Consider the following 18,313-nt stretch of genomic DNA (forward strand, 5'->3'; position numbering starts at 1 on the left):
CCCCCCGACAGGGCAGAGAGTTGGGGCCGCGGTGGAGAAGAAGGGGTGGGGGAGCGTTCTCATTAGGGACAGCAGAGGGGCGGGGGGTGACTCCAGGCGTACTGGACCACAGGCCGGGAATTAGCGGCGGGCGCTAGGACCTGGCAGACGCGTCTCTTTTTTCTCCGGCTCTTCCCTCCTCCTCCTCCATCACCTCCCCTCTCCATCTATCCATCTCCCAACCCCCCCTCACCTTCCCCCCCCAACTCGGCTCCCCTTTCCGGGCTCCGTCGCCACCACCACAGCGAGGGAGGAAAGGAGGGAGGAGGAGGAAAAGGAGGAGGCAAAGGCAACCGCCGCCGCCACTTGGGAGCCCGCCGGGAGCACAGAGGCAGGTGCTTGGGGAAGGAGGGGGCGCCGAGGCCTGCCCCCTCCCCTGGAGTCAGGTGGGTCTCAGGCTCTGGGCGCTGGAATATGACTGCGCCTCCTCTTTTTTTTCTGGTCTTCATCTTCCTCCTCCGAGAGGATGCCAGATTGGGGTGAGAAGGGGGTGCATGATAGGGAGGCTCCGGGACTGGCAATAAAAAGGAGGGATGGAGGGGGAGGGGAAGGATAAGGGGGCGCCCCCACCCCTCCCACCCGAGCCATGGAGACCCTCCTACGGTCTCCCCCACCCCCATCTCCGTCGGAGGTCCTGAAGCCCAGCTGAGGAACAGATTACCCATCCCTTTATCTTTGGGGAAGAGAGGAAATCAGGGGAGAGGAGAATGTGTATATTTGAGGAGGCCTGGGAGAGAGAGGGGAGGAGGGAAATTGGGTGGAGAGATGTTTGAGGAAGGGGGGTTGGGGAAGGGGAGGTAGGGAGGGACGTTTGAGGGAGAGGTTTGGGGAGAGGGGAAATTTGGGAAAATGGAATGTCTGGTGAAGGGAGACGGGACAGAGAGATAGTTAACGAATGGGGGAAGGGAGGTTTGGGGGAGGAAGGCTTGGAAAGATCAAAGAATTGGAAAGAGGGGAGATATTTGAGGAGAGGGAAAGACGTTTGGGGGTGGTGGGGGATGTTTGGACGTGTTGAAATAGCTGCTTCAATCGTTTAAAAAAAAAGATTTCTGTCTCTTTTTTGGAGCCTGCGGACCCAGGCATCCCTGGCTCCCAGTCCCTGCTTCTCCTTTCAACCCTTAGTGTTCACACGTTGTTGCTGGGGAAGGGTGGAGAAGAGAGGGGAGGAAAGGGGGGAGGGAGGACAAAGGGAGGCCCTGTCACGTGACCGCCCATTCACAAAATTCCCCCGGCCCATTGAGAAAAGGGGGCCCGGGGCTGCTGACAGAGCGGCTTGCCTAGTCGGGCCTGAGCTGAGAAGCACCCGAGCAGAAGACAAGGAAAGACAGGGCAGGGGGAGAGTCTGGAAGGGGATGGCAGGTGGGAGGAGGGCGCCGAGACCTCAGTCCCTAGACTGAGGGGACGTGGAGAGGGGTGTGTGTGGCTGTGTGAGTGTGTGTCAATCTGCGTGTGTCTGCGTGTGTGTCTGGAGGGGACATGGAGAAGGTGTGTGTGTGTGTGTGTGTGTGTGTGTGTGTGTGTGTGTGTGTGTGTGTGTGTGTGTGTGTGTGTGTGTGTGTGTGTAGGGCACCAAGGCCTCAATCCCTAGCCTGGGGGAAAACGGGGGAGGGGGGGTTGTTGTGTGTGTGTGTGCGCGCGCGCGCGCGCGCCAGGAGGGGACAGGGCTCTCTGGTTTTTTTATGAATGGAGATGTCTGTCCTCTCAGTATTGAATCTCTCAACCCCTATTCTTGTCTCTTTTTCTCTCTCATTTTGACTCTTTACCTCCGACTCTGTATTCCTCAACCCATCTCTGCACTTCCTCTCTCTCACTGTACTTTTTACGTTTCCACCCCACCCCACGTCCTGCATCTGTGTATTTTCTACATAGTTCCTCATCTCTGTATATCCCTTAATTCTCTGTTTTCTTACGTCTCGCCATATCTGTCTTGTCTCATCACCAACTCCCTGTAGGTCCCCTCTCTCTGTGTTCTTTTCTCTTCTGGTTCCCCTGCATCTCAGTTGCCTCTAACCCTCTTTCCTTATGATTTGTATTATGTCCCTCATCTGTGGTTCACCTATCCCTCCCCTGTGTTTTTTCCTTATCTCTATGCACTCCTCTTCTTTCCTCTTGTCCGTATCCCCCCTCCATCTATATCTTTCCTTCTCTCTCTCTCAGTCTAGACCTGTGTCCTTCTTCATCCCTGTGTCCTCATCTGTCTCTTATCTCTATGTCTCCTTTCATCTCTCCCTGTATTCTATTGTCTCCCCATTCTCACCACATCTCATTGCCCATCTTACATATGTCCTCCATCTGTGTCACCCTCACTTTTGTCTCCCCATCCATCAACCTTGTCTCTGTCCTCCTGCTTCTGGCCCCAATATAGGCCCTAACCTCTCTGCTTTGTCTCTTTCCTCCATATTTCAAGGCCCCTGCAATCTGATTCCCATCTCTGAGTTTGCCTGCTTCTCTGTCCCTCATCTCTGTCTCTCTCCCCTGTAACCCCCATCTTTGTCCTTCATGTCTTTCTATGTCCCTCTCACATCTCTGTCCTCTCTATTGCCCTATCTCCTTATGTCCTGTCTGGACTCCATCTCGTTATGCCTCTTTCTGAGCTCTGTCTCTGCCACCCTTGTTTCTGCTTCTTACTGTCTGTCTTCCATTTCTCTGCAGACCCTTATTTAGCCGTGTCTGCAGTTCATTTCTGGAACTCCTTTGTTTATCTGTGTTGACCCTCCTCCCAATCAGTCTTCTCTATATATCCTTGTCTATGAATCCCAGTTCTCTCTCTTCCCTTTATCTCTGTCCTCCATCTCCGTATCTGTGCCCTTGTCCCTCTGTCTCCAGTCTCATCTCCCTCTGTCCCCATCTCTCTGCGACCATACCTTTTCTGTTCCCTCTCGTACATCTCAGTATTCTCTTCCCTTAATATTTGAGTCACTTTCTGTCCCCCGATTCTGTGTGTGCCATCTTGCTCTCTGTTCTTCATCTCTTGGTTCATCCCCTTCATTTCCCAGTATGTCTCAAATCTCTCGACATTCTCTTTATCCATGCCCCCATCTCTGTATTCTTTTATCTCTGTATCCCATATCTTCTTTGTCTCTCTATCTCCTCATATTTCTATGCCTCCCTTTCATCACTTCAGACCCACTTTTCTAAGTCCTTCTGTCTTTCTTTGTCCGTTTTATTCTTTAGTATCCCCCTACTCCTGTCTGTGTTCCCTTCATATCTCTGAATTCTTCCTCTTTTCTGTGTCCAACATCTTTCTAAATCACCTTATCTCCTTCTGTTTTCCTATATCTATTAGCCATCTCCCTGCTTCTTCCCCAAGCCCTCCACTTTTCTAGCTCCCCTATTTCTTCGTGTCTTCTCTGTATCCCTGTGTTTCCTCTGTGGCCCCCACATACCTATAACTTCCGTCTCTACCATCTCTGTCTCATCTCTCTCTTTTCCCTTCATGTTGTTTCTGATTCTTCTCTCCCTCCTTTCTCTCTGTGATCTCCATCTCTCTGTGTCCCCCTGTCTATCTCTATATCCCCTTAATTCTTTTTGGGGCCCTCTTGTTTAGGAATACCCCTCATCTCTCACCCCTTTTAATATCCTCTCCTCTGTGTCCTTTGGTCTGTATCCCCAATCTCTTAGTCTCCCTTCTTGGATCTCCTTGGCTTCCCCGTGTTCCCTCTATCTTTCTGCATTCATATCTCCCTGTTCTCTATGTCTCTTTGTCTCCTCTACCTCTTTCCATGTCCCCCCTCAAATCTATTGTCCCCATCTAAATGCCCTTTCTGTTTCTTCCTGCCTTTATGTACCCTTTCTCTCTCTGTCTCTCCATACTTTTCTTAGTTCTCCCTGTGTCCCTTCCTTGCATGTTTCCCCTATCTCTGTGTCCCATTATTTATGTCTGAGGCCCCTCTCTCTGGGTCCCCCAATCTACTTGTCCCTCCTCATTTATCTATCCCCTTCTTCATGTGTCCTCCATCTTGATGCATCCCCAGCCTCTCGATGTGTCTCTATGTCTCCTATCACTCGATAGAGACATCTCATCTCTCTCTACATCTCCCATCTCTATGTGTGTTCCCCATCTCATCTCTTGGTATCCTCCCATCTCTCTAGGACCCCTTTGTTTCTCTATCCTTCTACCACGTATCTTGTCTCTTGGTCTACCTGTTTCTATGTAACCCCCATGTCTCCCCTCTCATCTCTTTATTTCTTATGTCTGTGACCTCTTAGCTCTGGTGTTCCCATCTCTCTTTGTTCCCCTCCCTTTCTCAGTGGCTTCCCATCTCTCTCCATCCTCTTTCTTTTGTCTCTGATATCCTGTCTCTCTGGAACAACTCTTTGTGTTTTCATTTTGGGTCCCCCCTTCTTTCTCTGTTATCTCCTTTGTTTCCATGTCGCCATCTGTCTGAGACCCCTTTATGCATGCCCCCTCTTTCCCCTGGGCATCCTATCTCTATATCTCCCTTACCTATATGACCCTACCCTTCTCTGTATCCTCCTTGTCTCTCTTTGTATCTCCCTTATCTCTCTAGATCACTCTATCCTTATAGCCCCATATCTGTGACACCCTTTTCCTCTCCCCCTTCTGTTTTTGTGCTCCTGTGTCATTTGCCCACTTTTCCCTGTGTATTCCATTCTCCTTGTCTCCCTACCTCTCACTGTTACCCCATTTCTCTCTTCATCCCCATCTCTCTGCATCACTCTTGTTTCACTGAGCCTTGGTTCTCTGGGTCTCCTGTTTGTCTCTCCCTCATCTCTGCAACCCTTTTTATGTCCTTCTCTCCTTCTATGTCCCCAAACTTAGCATGACTACTTGACTTTCTAGTCCTCTCATCTGGGTCCTCCTAGATCATCCTCTGGGTACTTTTGGACTTTTTCCATGTCATCTGTCTCATTTATTGAACCCCTTGTTCCTCTTCCTCTTTCTGTGACTCCACTGTCTCTGTATCTTTGCAATTCTTGATATTTCCCTGTATGTTGCCACTGAGTCTGTGTCCCATTTTGTCCCTTCCTTCATATCTCTGTCACCTATCTGTATGCCCCTATCTCTGTGTCCATATCTTTATGTTTGAGCTCCCTATCTCACTGTGTCCTCTCCCCTTATCTTTCCCCCCATATCGTCCCTATTTCTATAACCCTTACTTCTGTCTCTCTTGTCTCTGTGTTTCTCTCTCTCTGTTCCCTCACTTACCTTTTTCTTTCTTCTTCCTCTGTCTCTTTGCTCTGACCATGGCTGCTTTCCACCCTCTCTTGATTTCTATATTCACCTCTGTTTGCATCTCCATCTCTCTCTGCCTATTTCTTTGTTGCCCTCTTTCCTCTATACCTTCTGTGCCATTCCATTCCCTCTAGAAGTTGTCCTTCCCTTTCTTGATCTCTCTCTCTCTCCCCATCTGTCTCTTTCTTTCCTTCCTTCTCTTTCTATTCCAGTCACCTATCTCTGTGTCTCTGTGCATTCTCTGTCCTTTGTCCTTCCCCCATCTCTCTGCATCAGTCTCTTCTCTTTCCCCATCCCAGGGTTTTCTTGGGTCTCTAAGCTTTTGGCCTCTAGGTTAAGGGTGGGAGAATAATTGGGCTTATCATTCCATCTTATGAACCCACTAGATTCCTTGAGTTTATTCAAAAGTCTGGAAAAGGCAAAGGGAGAGGGCTCTGCATCTGGCTCCTCCTTGGGGCCTGGAAACTGAGGAGGTATGAGAGGAGTCCTCTCTCTCCAAAGGAATCAGCTGTGCCCTTTATTTAATACCTCACCCACAAACACATACTCATGGTGTGAGAGTGATAGGCAGTCTTTCACTGCGTCTGTATATTAACTTCACATGTATGTCTCTGGGACTGAGACTATGTTTCTGTGTTAAATTGTGTGTGTGTGTGTGTGTGTGTATTTCTAGTACAATACCTGGCACATATTACATTCTGAAGAAATGCTTGTTAACCACCTGACTCTTTTGGGGTTACTATGCCTGTGCACAGGATAATGAAGACAGTCCTTGCTCAGATATATTTTTGAGTTAAGCCTCTGCCATTGAATGGCTATGTGACATATGGCCCACCACTCTGGGCCCTGTGGACCACTTTCTCCTCTGTAAAATGAGGATAATAGTATTTGTTGCACCAGCCTCACAAGACTATTGTGAAGGAGGTGCTTTGTAAATCTTAAAAGTGCTATAAGAATCAGAGCTGCTATCATAATTCTTATTAACACTTTTATCACATACATATGCCTCTGTCCCGATTTAGTCTAAATCCAGCAGGCATTTATAAAGAGTTTGCTATGTTTACTATGCCAGGCAATATGCTATGCTCTGGGGTTACAGAGATAAAAGAAAACAGTCCCGGTCCTCCAGGAGCTGATAATTTACTGAAGGGTGATATGTACATAATTAAGGATATAGTACGTAAGGGGGGAACGCAAGCAACTGGAGGCAAGGAATATTAAACACCTACTGTGTGCCATGTACTAAGGGAAGCACTTTATAAATATTGTCTCATTTATCTCAATGATCAGTAATAGGTAATGAATGTGACTATGTGGCACAGTGAATAGAGCTTTGGGCTTGAAGTCAGGAAGACCTCAATTCCAATCCTGTTTCAAGCACTTACAAGTCATATTACCCTGGGCAAGTCACTTAACTTCCTTCAACCTCAGTTTTCACTCTTGCAAAATGGGGAGAATAATAGCACCTTCCTCCCAAAATGGTTGTGAGAAAGAAATGAAATGATAATATATGCAAAATGCTTTGCAAACCTTAATTTACATACACATATGTGTGTGTGTGTATTGCCAACCATCACGTAAAAATTGTGTGTTTGTAATTGTATGTCAGAGGCAGCTAGGTGGTTCAGTGGCTAAAGTACCACACCTGAAATTAGAGGGTCCTGAGTTCAAATTTGGCTTCAGACACTTACTAGCTGTGTGACCCTGGACTTAACCCTCTTTGCCTCAGTTTCCTCTTCTGTAAAATGAGCTAGAGAAGGAAATGGCAAACCACTCCAGCATCTCTGCCAAGAAAACCTCAAATGGAGGTCAGGCAGAGTTGGGCATGAATGAAAAATGACTTTTAAACCTTGTACATCACTGGTACTGTGATTCTGTTTGCCTATTACCTTGTTTGAGGGTGACCCTCATGTGTCTTTGTGCCTATTGCCCTTTGTGTAGGTGATACTTACATGTCTCTTGGTCTTGTTGAGTGTATATTTGACTGTGCCTGTGTGTTCAGGGAAGCTGGGAGAGGAAGGACTTGGGAATGTTACAGAAGTGAAAAAAAAGAAAAAGTAGTCTGAGCAAGGAAAAGGCATATCTAGCATGGACCCCAAGGCTGGGCAGGTGTACCAACTGGAGGACAGGTGGATTGTTTTCTACAGAAGGTTCTGAGCCTTGCATGGGGGACAGGGATTTCCTATGGTACAAAATATGTGCCTTTATTTTTCTTTCCAGTCATTTGATAACCATTCACATGTTAAGAAATAAAGGGCCAAAGTACCTGAAGATTTACAAATAATAACAGCCAGCATTTCTATAGTACTTTAAGGATTACAAAGTGCTTTACAAATACCATCTCATTTGATCCTCACAACAACACTGGGAGGTAGGTAGGTACTATTAGTATCCTCATTTTACAGATGTGGAAACTGAGGCAGATAGTGGTAAAGTGACTTGCTCAGTTGGTAAGTATCTGGGACTGAATTTGAACCCAGGTTTTCCTGAGTACTGGTCCAGAGCTTTATCTGTTGTGTCAACTAGCTGCTTCATTCAAAGTCCTTCTGTAGTGAGCTACACCCCTGGGAAATAGATATTTTAGACATTATTATCCTGATTTCACTGATCTGGGAGCTGCAGGCCAGAGAAGTCAAGTGACTTGCCTAAGGCCACACAGGTAGGAAGTAGCAGAGCCAGATTTGAAAACCAGGTCTTTCTGACTCTAAATTCAGCCACTTCTCCCCACCCCTCCTTGTTACACCTTCCTCCCCACTGCCCGTTATATCCCAGGCTCCTTTCACTCCCCTGAAGTCTTTCTCTAATGGAAGGGAATAGGGAAGGACAACCAGGTGATTGAATTAAAGTCAAATTTGCTAGCAGTGAGAATTGGGAGAAGAGAATGGGTGGATGAGAGTTGAAAGGAGTGGAGAAGGAAGGCTCAGGGCAAGGAGAGGAAAAGGGAGGTGGTGGGTCAGGAGGCTTGGGAAGTCTTTAAAAAGTGGAGAGGGGCTGCATAAGGATTGAAAAGAAGTTAGAAATCAACGGAATAGTGAGGAGGGAAGGAGAATGAAGGACATGGGATGAGATAGGAGAAAGGAAGGGGAGGAACGGGAGATGGGAGATGGAAACTGGTGTAAGGAGGAGAAAGAAGGATGAAAATGGTGACGGAACAGGGAACAGATTATAGCTCTGAGCTCCTATAATATACACAACTGGGGAGAAAAGAGCCAATTTGATTTCCCAAACATTTCTCTACAGCTGTCCACTTGGAATATCCTGTGCTCTTAGAGGAGGATATAGAGATGTAAAATGGCAGTCTCTGCCCTCAAAGGAATTACAATGTAACTGTGGGTTGGGGAATATGACATATGCTCAAATAAGTAGGGGATCCAAGAGATACTGTGAAAGAGGCAGTGGGGAAAGAGCCCTAGACTAGGACCCCCAAAACTTCTGCTTAAGTCTGACACTAGTTACGTGATCTTAGATCACTTTCCCTTTCTGAGTCTCAGTTTCAGTTTCTTCAACTTTAAAATGGAGACAATACTATTTGCACAGCACACCTCTCAGGGTAGCTGACGGAAGGTACTCCATAAATCTTATGGTGTTATATAAAGATGCAGGAGCCATTTTCGTTGAATTTTTCAATTGATTTTTATTCCTGGAGTTATAAGAACCTCCAGTGGCCTCAGTGGTGCAATAGATAGCGTTATGGACCTGGAGTCGGGAAGACCAGAGCTCAAATCCAGCCTCAGATACTTACTGGTTCTGTTACCATAGGCAAGACATTTAACCTCCGTCTGCCTCAGTTTCCCCCTCTGTAAAGATAATAATAGTACCTACTTTACAGGGCTGTTGTGAGGATCAAATAAAATATTTTTAAAGTGCTTTGCAAACTTTAAAGTGCTATTTAAATGCTAATCCAGCCAGACCCTGTCAAAGAAAACTCCTTAAGTTATTTCCCTAAGCAAAGAAATTTTATCATTGGCTTTGGTGAAGGGAATTCTCCATCATGAAGGGCTAAAGGAATGTGGGTTTATCGTTGGAGTCATCAGTGTCCTGAATGATTCAAGGATGCTGCCAGAAACCACATGGGAAGAGGAACGGGTTCTCCACAAATATATGAGATCGCTTTAGGAATTATGGGCAGGATGATGGAAGGGGAGGAGTGGTGGGTAGAGGGAGGAAATGAAGCAGGATGACATAAAGCCAGCAATTTTACATTTGGGTGGGAGGAGGGCAAGAACATTCTGAGCCTCCAGGCACACATCAGGTCAGGGAGACAATAATTCAATCGCCTTTAATTTAGCTCTGACTGGGTGCACGGTCCTTAGAGAGTACCCAGAGGGTAGAGGTAGAACAATTCATTTTTAAGTTATTATTGGCATCTTTCGTTTTTATTCTTAACTCTTTAAAGTTGACACAGTACTTTTCTCTCTACTAGGACAACCCTGTAGAATGGTATTGACAAGCATTGGTGTCTCCTAGCAAGTATTAATATCCTAAGGAGAGGCTGAAGTAGAGACTTGCCCAAGGTCACCTGGTCTAGTGGCTGAGGCTTAAATCCAAGCCTACAGACTCCAAATTCAGCCTGCTTTCCACCACACAATATTAATAAATAAGATATGGCCTCTAAAGAGATAGCATAGCAGGATAAGGTTCTGTATGTGGTGGAGTCAGGAAGTCCTGAGTTCAAATCCAGCCTTGACAGTTAACAGCTGTGTGACCCTGAGGGAGTCATTGGTTCTCTCTGAGATTAGTTTCCTCATCTATAAAAAAAAAAAAATTAAGACTTTGAATTAGATGGTCTCTCAGATCCCTTTCAGCTCCAAATCTCTGATCCTCACTTCCTTTGAAAGCTCTTTGTGTAAAATGATGGAACCACAAGTAAGGAAAGATGAGGATTAAAGGATGAAATAGGGGACAGGAGCAGTGTAATGAGTAGAGAAAATGGCAGTGGAAAGATGAATAAGGGACAGCCAGTCATTAAATATATATTAGGTGCCTACTATGTGACCTGCACTGTAGAGAACCAGGAAATACAAAGAAAAGCAAAAGACCCTCGAGCAGATCCCAGTCTAATGGGAGAGACAGAACAAATAGGAGATAAATCAACAGAGGGAAGGCACTAAAGAAGAATCAAGAAAAACTTCCTGTAGAAGGTAGAATTGTTTTTTCTTGGACTTAAAGAAAACCAGAAAAGCCAAGAGATAGAAAATTCCAAGCATGGGGTTCAGTCAGTGAAAATGTATGGAATGTCTTGTTTAAACATAACAGAAGTCACTGGCTCACAGAGTACTTGGTGTGGAGTAAGGTATAAGAAGACTGGAAAGGGGGGCAAGTTATAAAGAGATTTAAAAGCCAAATGGAGAATTTCATGTTTGATCCCAGAGGTGATTGGAACCTCCTGCAGTTTATTGAATATGGGGTGTGGCATGGTCAGACTTGTTCTTTGGCAGCTGAGTGGAGGATGGGTTAGAGAGAGATAGATGCGTGGCAAGGAGATCAACCAGCAGGCAATTTTGTTCAGGCATGAAGTGTTGAGGGCCTGTAGCAAGCTGGTGGTGCTTTCAGAAGAGAAAAGGAGATATATAGAAAAGATGTTGTGCTGACAACATTGATAGTAGTTAGCAGCTTGGATATGGAGAAAGAGACATGAAAGAACCAAGGGTGACCTCTGGGTTGTGAATCTGATCACCCTCAAAAGTAGTACGGAAATTAGGAAGAAGGAGATGGGGTGGGCTAAAAGATGAGTTGTTTTGGACATGTTGAGTTTAAGAAGCTCTGAAGGGATCATGAGTAGAAAAAGTTTAAGAAGCCCTGCTCTATAGGCCATCCAGTTTGAGATGTTCAGTAGGCACCAGGAAGTTCAAGACTGGAAGTCAGTAGAAAGGTTAGGGCTAGATGGATAGATCTGAGAATGATCAACATGGACATAATTGAATCCATCCAAGCTAATGAGATCACCAACTGGAGGGAGCCCAAGGACTGATCCCTGGGGCAGCACTGATGGTTAGTGGACTTGACCTGGATGAAGAGTCAGCAGAGGAGGCGGAGAAGTGGTCAGATGGTTAGAGAACCAGGAGAGAGTAGTGTCCTGAAAACTCAAGGAGAAGAGAGAAGAGGAGATCTCCCTCAAGAAAAAGAGGGAGATGAACAGGGTCAAGGACTGCAAGGAGGTTAAGAAGGATGAGGGTTGAGAAAAGACAGTTTTGTCATTTGGTATTTAACAGATCATCACTAACTTTGGGGGGTGAGGCAGGGCAGAGTTTTGGTTGGATGATGAAGTTGGAAGCCAGACTGTAGAGAATTAAGAAGGAAGTGAGAATTAAGAAGCATCTTGTAGGCAGCCTTCTTGAGTTTAGCCACAAAGGGGGAGAGACAGGACAGCAGCTAACAGAGACAGACAGGGAGGATGGGGGAAATATATATTCTGACCCCTCTGTCCCTCTTCCCCTCACCACAGGTACTGGTTCTGGTTTGAGCAGTAGTGATGACTCCAGTGGGAGCTGGCTGCCATTGGAGCAGGGGGTCTGAGCCAGGTGGGCATATACCAGGTGCACCACAGCTATTACCTTCTCTGTTGGGAATGCCTCAGACCACAGCATGAGTAACCTCCCTGGCAGAGGGGGCCAGGAAGTTGTCTTTGACAAAGACTGGGCTGGGGACTGATGGTAGGTGACTAAATTGCTTTGTGGAGTCTAGAATGGTAAAATAAATTGAGTGTATCCAGAAGCTGAAATGAAGATGTGGTGTGTTTGGGGTATTTGATTATCTTGAGGCATATTCAAGGTAATGTGGGCCTTTTTAGGGATATCTTTGGGGTGTTACATGGGGATTTAGAGTGTTGGATAGAGTGTAGAAATGTTGGAATAGGTTTTTGATGGTCCATAAGAGTGTATTTGAAATATCTATGACTTGTATGGGTAGACTATATTTAGAAGCAGTATGATCTAATGGGTAGGGAGATGTCCTCAGTCAGGAAGGCCCATCATGGCTGTGTGATTCTGGGCAAGTCATTTTACCCTGGCAATTCCTTAAGACTATACAGTACAACTCAGGTGCTGATCTGTATTGCTAGAAGGGATTTCTCACTGGGAGCCCCTTACACCAATAAAATCACAGGTTTGAGCCCCTAAACTACAAAATGCTAGGTGGAGGTATACTTAGGTTGTTGCATAAGGGTGGGAGACTCTGATCAGAGGAATAAAAGCCCAAGGGTGCCAGAGCACAGGCTCAAGGTGGTGGGGGACCATGACCCCTCCTCCTCCCCTGGGTCCCCACTGCCCCTCCACCTCCTATGGCAGACGACCCTGAAGTGTACATTGAATCCGGGCCTGGTGTACACCAAAGCGAACCGCATCTTCCACCACTGGCAGCTGGATGAGCACAAGTTTGGCCTGACTTTCCAGAACCCAGCAGAGACTGACGCTTTCCAGAGAAGGATGCAGACTGCCCTAACAGAACTGGTCCAAGGTAGATGTTCGGGGTGGGGTAAGAGAGAAGGGTGCTGAAAGAGAAGAGTCAGATGTCTGAGGGGAGGGGCACCAGGGAGAAAGCCCCAGCTAGGGGAGTCCCACGGACAAGGGAACCTGGGCCAATAAAAGGAACTTCCCACACCCAGATGAGGGATCTAGCCATCTGAGTGCTAGCGTGACTGGTTCTGACTATACACCAAATCCCTGTTTTGTCTTTTCCTTTTTAGGGGGGAGGGCTTTCCCCCCAACTGCACAAGTGTGCTGTTGGTCCTAAAGATTCCTTCTCCAACTAAAGTTTACAAACTGGCACTGTTCCCTCCTCCCCACTCTGCTCGTTGTTTATCACCCAGAAGAAACAGTTTTTTACCCTATTGAAGATCCACTTGCAGAGCTCTGAACTGGCCAGTTCCCCTTTCCAAATTTTCCCATTTGTACAAGAAGGTTGGACCTAGCAGTCTCAGACCCCTTCCAGCACCAAATGCTATGACTCTACCATGGAATTGCAGGCAAGGGTTAGAACCCTCCCCCCACCCCCAGTCTCATTGTCTTTTTTCTCCTCCCAGGCTCTCACTCTTCCCCCTCTTCCTCTTCTTCCAACACCTCCCAGGAGCCCCCAGATGTCCTGTACATCCACAAGGTGAGTAACTTGGGAAAATGTTGCCTGAAAAAAAGACTTAGACATTGGGGGAGAGATCAGTCTAGTGTTCAGACATCAAAAAGGTCATCATCATGGCAGTGTTCTGTTGGGGCAGAATTAGGACCAATGGTGGGGCGGGAGGGGTTGGGGTGAGGGAAGTATAGTGGAATGGAGAACAAAGTTCATAATGGAATCACAAGATAACACATTTGAACCTTGCCACCACCAACCTGAGAGCAAACTATGGGATCACAGGCTGCTAGGGGCGCAGTGGATAAAGGGCTGGGCGTGGAGTCAGGGAGACCTGAGTTCAAATGTGTCTTCAGACACTGTGACCTTGGGCAAGTCACTCATCCGGCATCTGCCACAGTTTCCTCTGCTGTAAAATAATTGTAGCGTCTACCTCACAGAGTTGTTGTGAGGATCAAATGCTGGTTATTATTATGGCCGAAAGGGAGTCTGGAGGCCATCAATTCGCACACTCTCCTTTTATAGAAAAGGAAACTACAGTTGAGAGAGATTTGGCCCTTCTTTCTATCCCCCAGTGCTTAGCACTGAATTGCCTAACCAATTCAGGGTGAGGGTGAAGTAACCTGCTCAAGGTCCTTCAGCTACTAAGTGCCCAAGGTGATAGCTGATCCCAGGTACAAGGCCCTAATTGCTATACCCATGCTGTCTCCCAACCCTCCTCCAGCCTAGAATTCATGTGAGCCTCTCATTCCTCCCCTTTGGGTTTTCTGGGTCTATATCTATAGAATGAGAGGAAATGGATGAGAATGATTTTCAGGATTCTTTGAGAGGCAATGGGCTAGACTCAGACCAAGGAGGATCTAGATTTAAATCCTGCTTCAGATGCCAAGAGCCTGGACAAGGCATGTAACTCCTCAAACCTCAGTTGCCCCATCTGGAATATGGGGATAAAAAGAGCCCATCAGTCATAGGATTGTTGTGAGAACTGAATGATTAAATATATGTAAAGTTGTCTAGAAATGCCAGTTCTTATGATTTCTAGTTCTAAAACATCTATTCCACTATGATGGGAATCCCCCTCCTGGTGGTACAAGACTAACAAAATGGGGCACTTCCAGTCTTATATTGGAAGCTAAAAACCAGAGTCATTTAACTCAACCATGGAATGGGGATGCCATGTAATGTGCTTCCCATCACTGGAGGTATCCAAGCAGAGGAGATTTAGAAAGGCAGTGCAAACAGAGTCAGAAACCCTTGCGTCAAAACCCGCTCCTCTGTTTACTACTTGTGATCTGAAGCCAAGGGGTAACTCTCTAGGCCTAAGGCAAAAAGTATCGTCTTTCAATGAGGGGGTGAGAGGCAGCATTATGGTTCACATGGAAGACCTGGAGTCAGAAGTCCTGGGTTCAGATCTCACCTCTGATACTCAGCAGCTCTCTGATCATGCACAAATCACTTAAATTCCATGGGCCTCAGTTTCCTCCTCCAGTAAAACAAAGGAATTGGAATAGATATGGCCTCTAGTGTCCCTGAAGTTCTGTCTGGCTCTGAGAGATTGATTCCAAGGAGGTATGTGATCAGAAGCCCAGCATAGAGGCCTGGGTCATGCCATTCTGAGGTTGGGGGAAGAGCTTAAGAGGAAACTAGAGGACAGAAGGAAATCAGTATACTGGGGCAGATAAGTCAATCAGTACCGAGAGTAGGGATGCGACCAAAATGGGCTCTGGCCTGAATCCCATGGGCTCCAGAGGTTTCTTAAGCAGAGGAGATCAGAAGTAGGCTGTATAAATATCTGGAACTTGGACAAAGGATTGGAACCAGGTGGCACCCAGAGGCCCAGGGAGATGGCAGAAAGATACTATAGAGGCTTGAATGAGGGGAAAGCTGGAACTGGCCAGCACCGAAGACGTCTGCCCCACTCCCTGCCTTATACCTCTCCAGACACACCGGGACAGCCAGTCTTCCTCCAGCTCCATCCGCCAAGAGGCTAAGCCCCCAGATCCAGCTATAGTCACTAGCGAGTCGTCTGGTTTGGGCTCAGCCATGATCTCCCAACACCGGCCTTCCCACACACAGGTGGGACTGCCCCAGCCCTCAATTTGCCCGGGGCATGGGGTGGGAGGGGACAGAGCCTAAGTTCCAGGGAGGCAGGGCCCTGACACAAAGGGAGAAAGGGGGAGGGGGGGGGCGTGGTTGCACTTGGCACCAATGCTGGGTCTCCAAGGAGGGGTGGGGACTTCCTGAGTGTCTAGGGGATGAAATGCTTGGCTTGGCTTGGAGGAGCAGTACATTCTCTTTCTTTTCTTATTTTCTAACCACTTTCTTTCCTTATTTTCTCCTTCCCATGTGCCAGAGTCCCCTGCAACTCCAGCAACTTCAGCCCTTCCCGGTCAGGCCGGAGGCCCCAGGAATTATGCCAGGCTGGGTGGGCCGTGGCTACGAAGATTATCGTAGGGCCGGCCCGCCCCCTGTACCTCTAGCCGTGTCCTGCGTGATGCGCTTCGACAAAGCTGGCAGCACATCGCCCCCGCGTCAGGCCGTGAGCCCCACAGTGCCAAGGACCCCGATATCCCCACCCCCGCCACCCCCAACTCCAGCTCCGGCCCAGCTCCTGGCCAAGGGCTCACCGTCTTGCCGCGGGCCAGCAGGCTTCGTGGAAGAGGTGTCTGCTGCTGCAGATGCGGCGCGCTGCGTGCACTGCCGCGCCCTGTTTCGAAGAGGCTCAGATGGGCGAGGGCGACACTGCCCCGAGGCCCCGGACCCAGGGGGCCGCCTGGTGCGTCGCCTTAGTTGCCTCTGGTGCGCAGAGAGCCTTCTTTACCACTGCTTATCGGACGCCGAGGGCGATTTTTCAGACCCCTGCGCTTGCGAGCCGGGCCACCCGCGCCCAGCTGCTCGCTGGGCAGCTCTGGCTGCGCTCTCCCTTGCAGTGCCCTGCCTTTGCTGCTACCCGCCCTTGCACGCCTGTCACTGGGCCGCGGTACGCTGTGGCTGCCCCGGCTGTGGGGGCCACCACGAGGCAGCCCGGTGAGTGAGGCCTCGGCCGCGATGGGGCGGCCCACAACCCGCGGTGCCTGGCCCTGGGCAGCCAGAGCCCAGACGTGCAGCTGCAGAGGCCAGCCCTGGGAACGCAGAGCTCGAATCCCGCCTGGCCTCCAGCCAAGGCTGGCCACTGGGATACCATTACTGACCCTTCCAGTCGCCCCTAAGCAGCTCGTGCCCACCTTGCTCCCTCCATCCTCTGGGAGGCATCTTGTTCCAACCCGTACTCTGGTCTTCCTTCCCTGAAGGCTCAGTGGACAATGGGGACTGTGGTAACCTGCTGCTGCCCATCCAGCGCCGCCTTCTCCCACCTCTGGGGACCACCCTTCTGACTCTCCTGAAGGCCCTACTCCTCTGAACTGAACTCCATCTGACCCCCAGACTGTAGCCCCTCCACAAACAGCTAAGGAAGAGGAGGGGCGTCTACTGAAACATTAAGACTGAAGTCTCTTCCTCCTCTCTTCCCCCTTACTCTTCTGGGTTCCAGAGCCCCCCCCCCCCATCCCCCAAGGTCCAGGCCCTAAAGGAGTGAGACTGTCCCAGTCAGGGTTGAGAAGACCTGAGAACCCAAGAACCACGGCTCTCCCTCTCTCAGCTCCAGGCCTTATTACTGCAGACATCTGGGTGGAAAGGGGCCTCCTTCCATCCCTCCCAAAGTTTGGGCTCAACCCTTGGCCCCACCCCATCTCAGCACCTAAATTAATGATCTATCCATCCCTGATTGGCCCAGAGTATCTGTGGATCCCACGTGTCTTCGGATCCATCGGGAGGGAGGAGGAGGGAGGGAGAGCCTGGGAAGCAGGGACACCTGAGTCCCACCTCTCCCCACCACTTTTCTCCCTCTCTGTGCCTAGGTCTCCTCTTGCTGTGGAGAGGGGAAAATTTCTAGACTTCACCTACCTCGTTTTTAAGGGGGGGACGGGGAAAGAAGAGGGGGTATGTGCTGTAGGATTTGCTTATGCTCTCTGGGATCTACTTATGAGGATCGGTGGGACCCTCTCTTTGCCCTGGAGCTCCCCAGGCCTCAGTTCCCCGCCTTAACCCACCTGTCACCCATGACCCACCACCTCCAGGCTTAAGCAGACTTGGGACCCTGACAGTAGGTCAAAATCCTCTTCTGTGTCCAAGCCAGGGTCCTTCCCCATTTCTATCTCCCTGCACCAGGAATGGGGGAACCAAGCCTGGACCATTCCTCTCTCATTTGTCATCTTAATAGTGTACCTTTTATGTGGGATGAAACTGTGGAGCAAGAGCAGGGTGTCATTGTGTGGATACCTTCTTCCCTAACCTCAGCCCCCCCCAACCCCCCCCTTCCAGGAATTGAAGAAAACCTGAGGGAGATCCAAGATAATGGCTTTAAAACATGTTTGTGGCTTATTCATTTGTAACCTGGCTTTGCTTTTTCTTATGCTTAGTAGGATAGCCTTACTAAGAGATAGTAAGGTCTTCAGCTGGCTGCAGGAACACCCAGGAATAGCCTAAAAGCAAGGAGGGGGGGGTCCACACCAGGAGCCAGCCTTGGCTCAAGGAGGCCAAAGGACAGTTGAGGGAAATTCCAGTGCTAGGAGAGACAGGGTCACAGATCTAGAGCTGCAAGAGGCTTCAGAGGTCACCTTTTACAGAGGGGGAAATGGAGGACCAGAGGAAAAGTTTCATCTGCCCAAGGTCACACAGGTAGGAGATGAGTAGGCAAGCTATATGTCCCAGTGAATAAGAATGCTTGGCTTGCACTGAGGAAGACCCGAGGTCAACTCCAGCTTCAGATACTAACTAGTTATGTGACCTTGGGCAAGTCCCTTAACCTCTCTCAGCCTGTTTGCCCGTCTGTAAAATGGGTGTTGTAACAATAGCATCTCTCTCAGAATTGTTGGATAAGATATATTGCATTAAAGCGCTATATAACTGCTAGCTATCATTTGTAAGAATATTTTTAAAGCTCGGTGGGAATGTTAGTCATTCTAACCCAGGACC

At 48.4% G+C, this 18,313-nt stretch overlaps 1 protein-coding gene across 2 annotated transcripts; it reads left to right on the forward strand.

The window, feature by feature from the left end:
• The first annotated feature begins 152 nt into the window (after window positions 1-152).
• SPRED3 (sprouty related EVH1 domain containing 3) lies at window positions 153-18,250 on the forward strand. Of its 2 annotated transcripts, none has more exons than XM_072608371.1 (5): window positions 153-425; window positions 12,523-12,691; window positions 13,257-13,330; window positions 15,242-15,376; window positions 15,654-18,250. In XM_072608371.1, exons 2-5 carry the CDS (start codon window positions 12,661-12,663, stop codon window positions 16,329-16,331), a joined length of 918 nt encoding a protein of 305 aa, XP_072464472.1. In that variant the 5' UTR covers window positions 153-425; window positions 12,523-12,660; the 3' UTR covers window positions 16,332-18,250. The 2 variants fall into 2 exon arrangements, with proteins under 2 accessions (XP_072464472.1, XP_072464471.1); XM_072608370.1 differs by having other exon boundaries at window positions 344-425; window positions 12,595-12,691.
• The last annotated feature ends 63 nt before the right edge of the window (window positions 18,251-18,313 follow it).

The sequence above is a fragment of the Notamacropus eugenii genome, chromosome 5, assembly GCF_028372415.1.
Source record: "Notamacropus eugenii isolate mMacEug1 chromosome 5, mMacEug1.pri_v2, whole genome shotgun sequence".
In the NCBI taxonomy this organism is placed as follows: domain Eukaryota; kingdom Metazoa; phylum Chordata; class Mammalia; order Diprotodontia; family Macropodidae; genus Notamacropus; species Notamacropus eugenii.

Excerpts from the sequence above, each read along its gene's own strand:
- SPRED3 (XM_072608371.1), top strand. The coding sequence starts at position 12,661 with ATGCAGACTGCCCTAACAGAACTGGTCCAAG. Across the intron at positions 12,692-13,256 it reads CCTAACAGAACTGGTCCAAG|GCTCTCACTCTTCCCCCTCT; the intron begins GTAGATGTTCGG and ends TTCTCCTCCCAG. Across the intron at positions 15,377-15,653 it reads ACCGGCCTTCCCACACACAG|AGTCCCCTGCAACTCCAGCA; the intron begins GTGGGACTGCCC and ends CCCATGTGCCAG.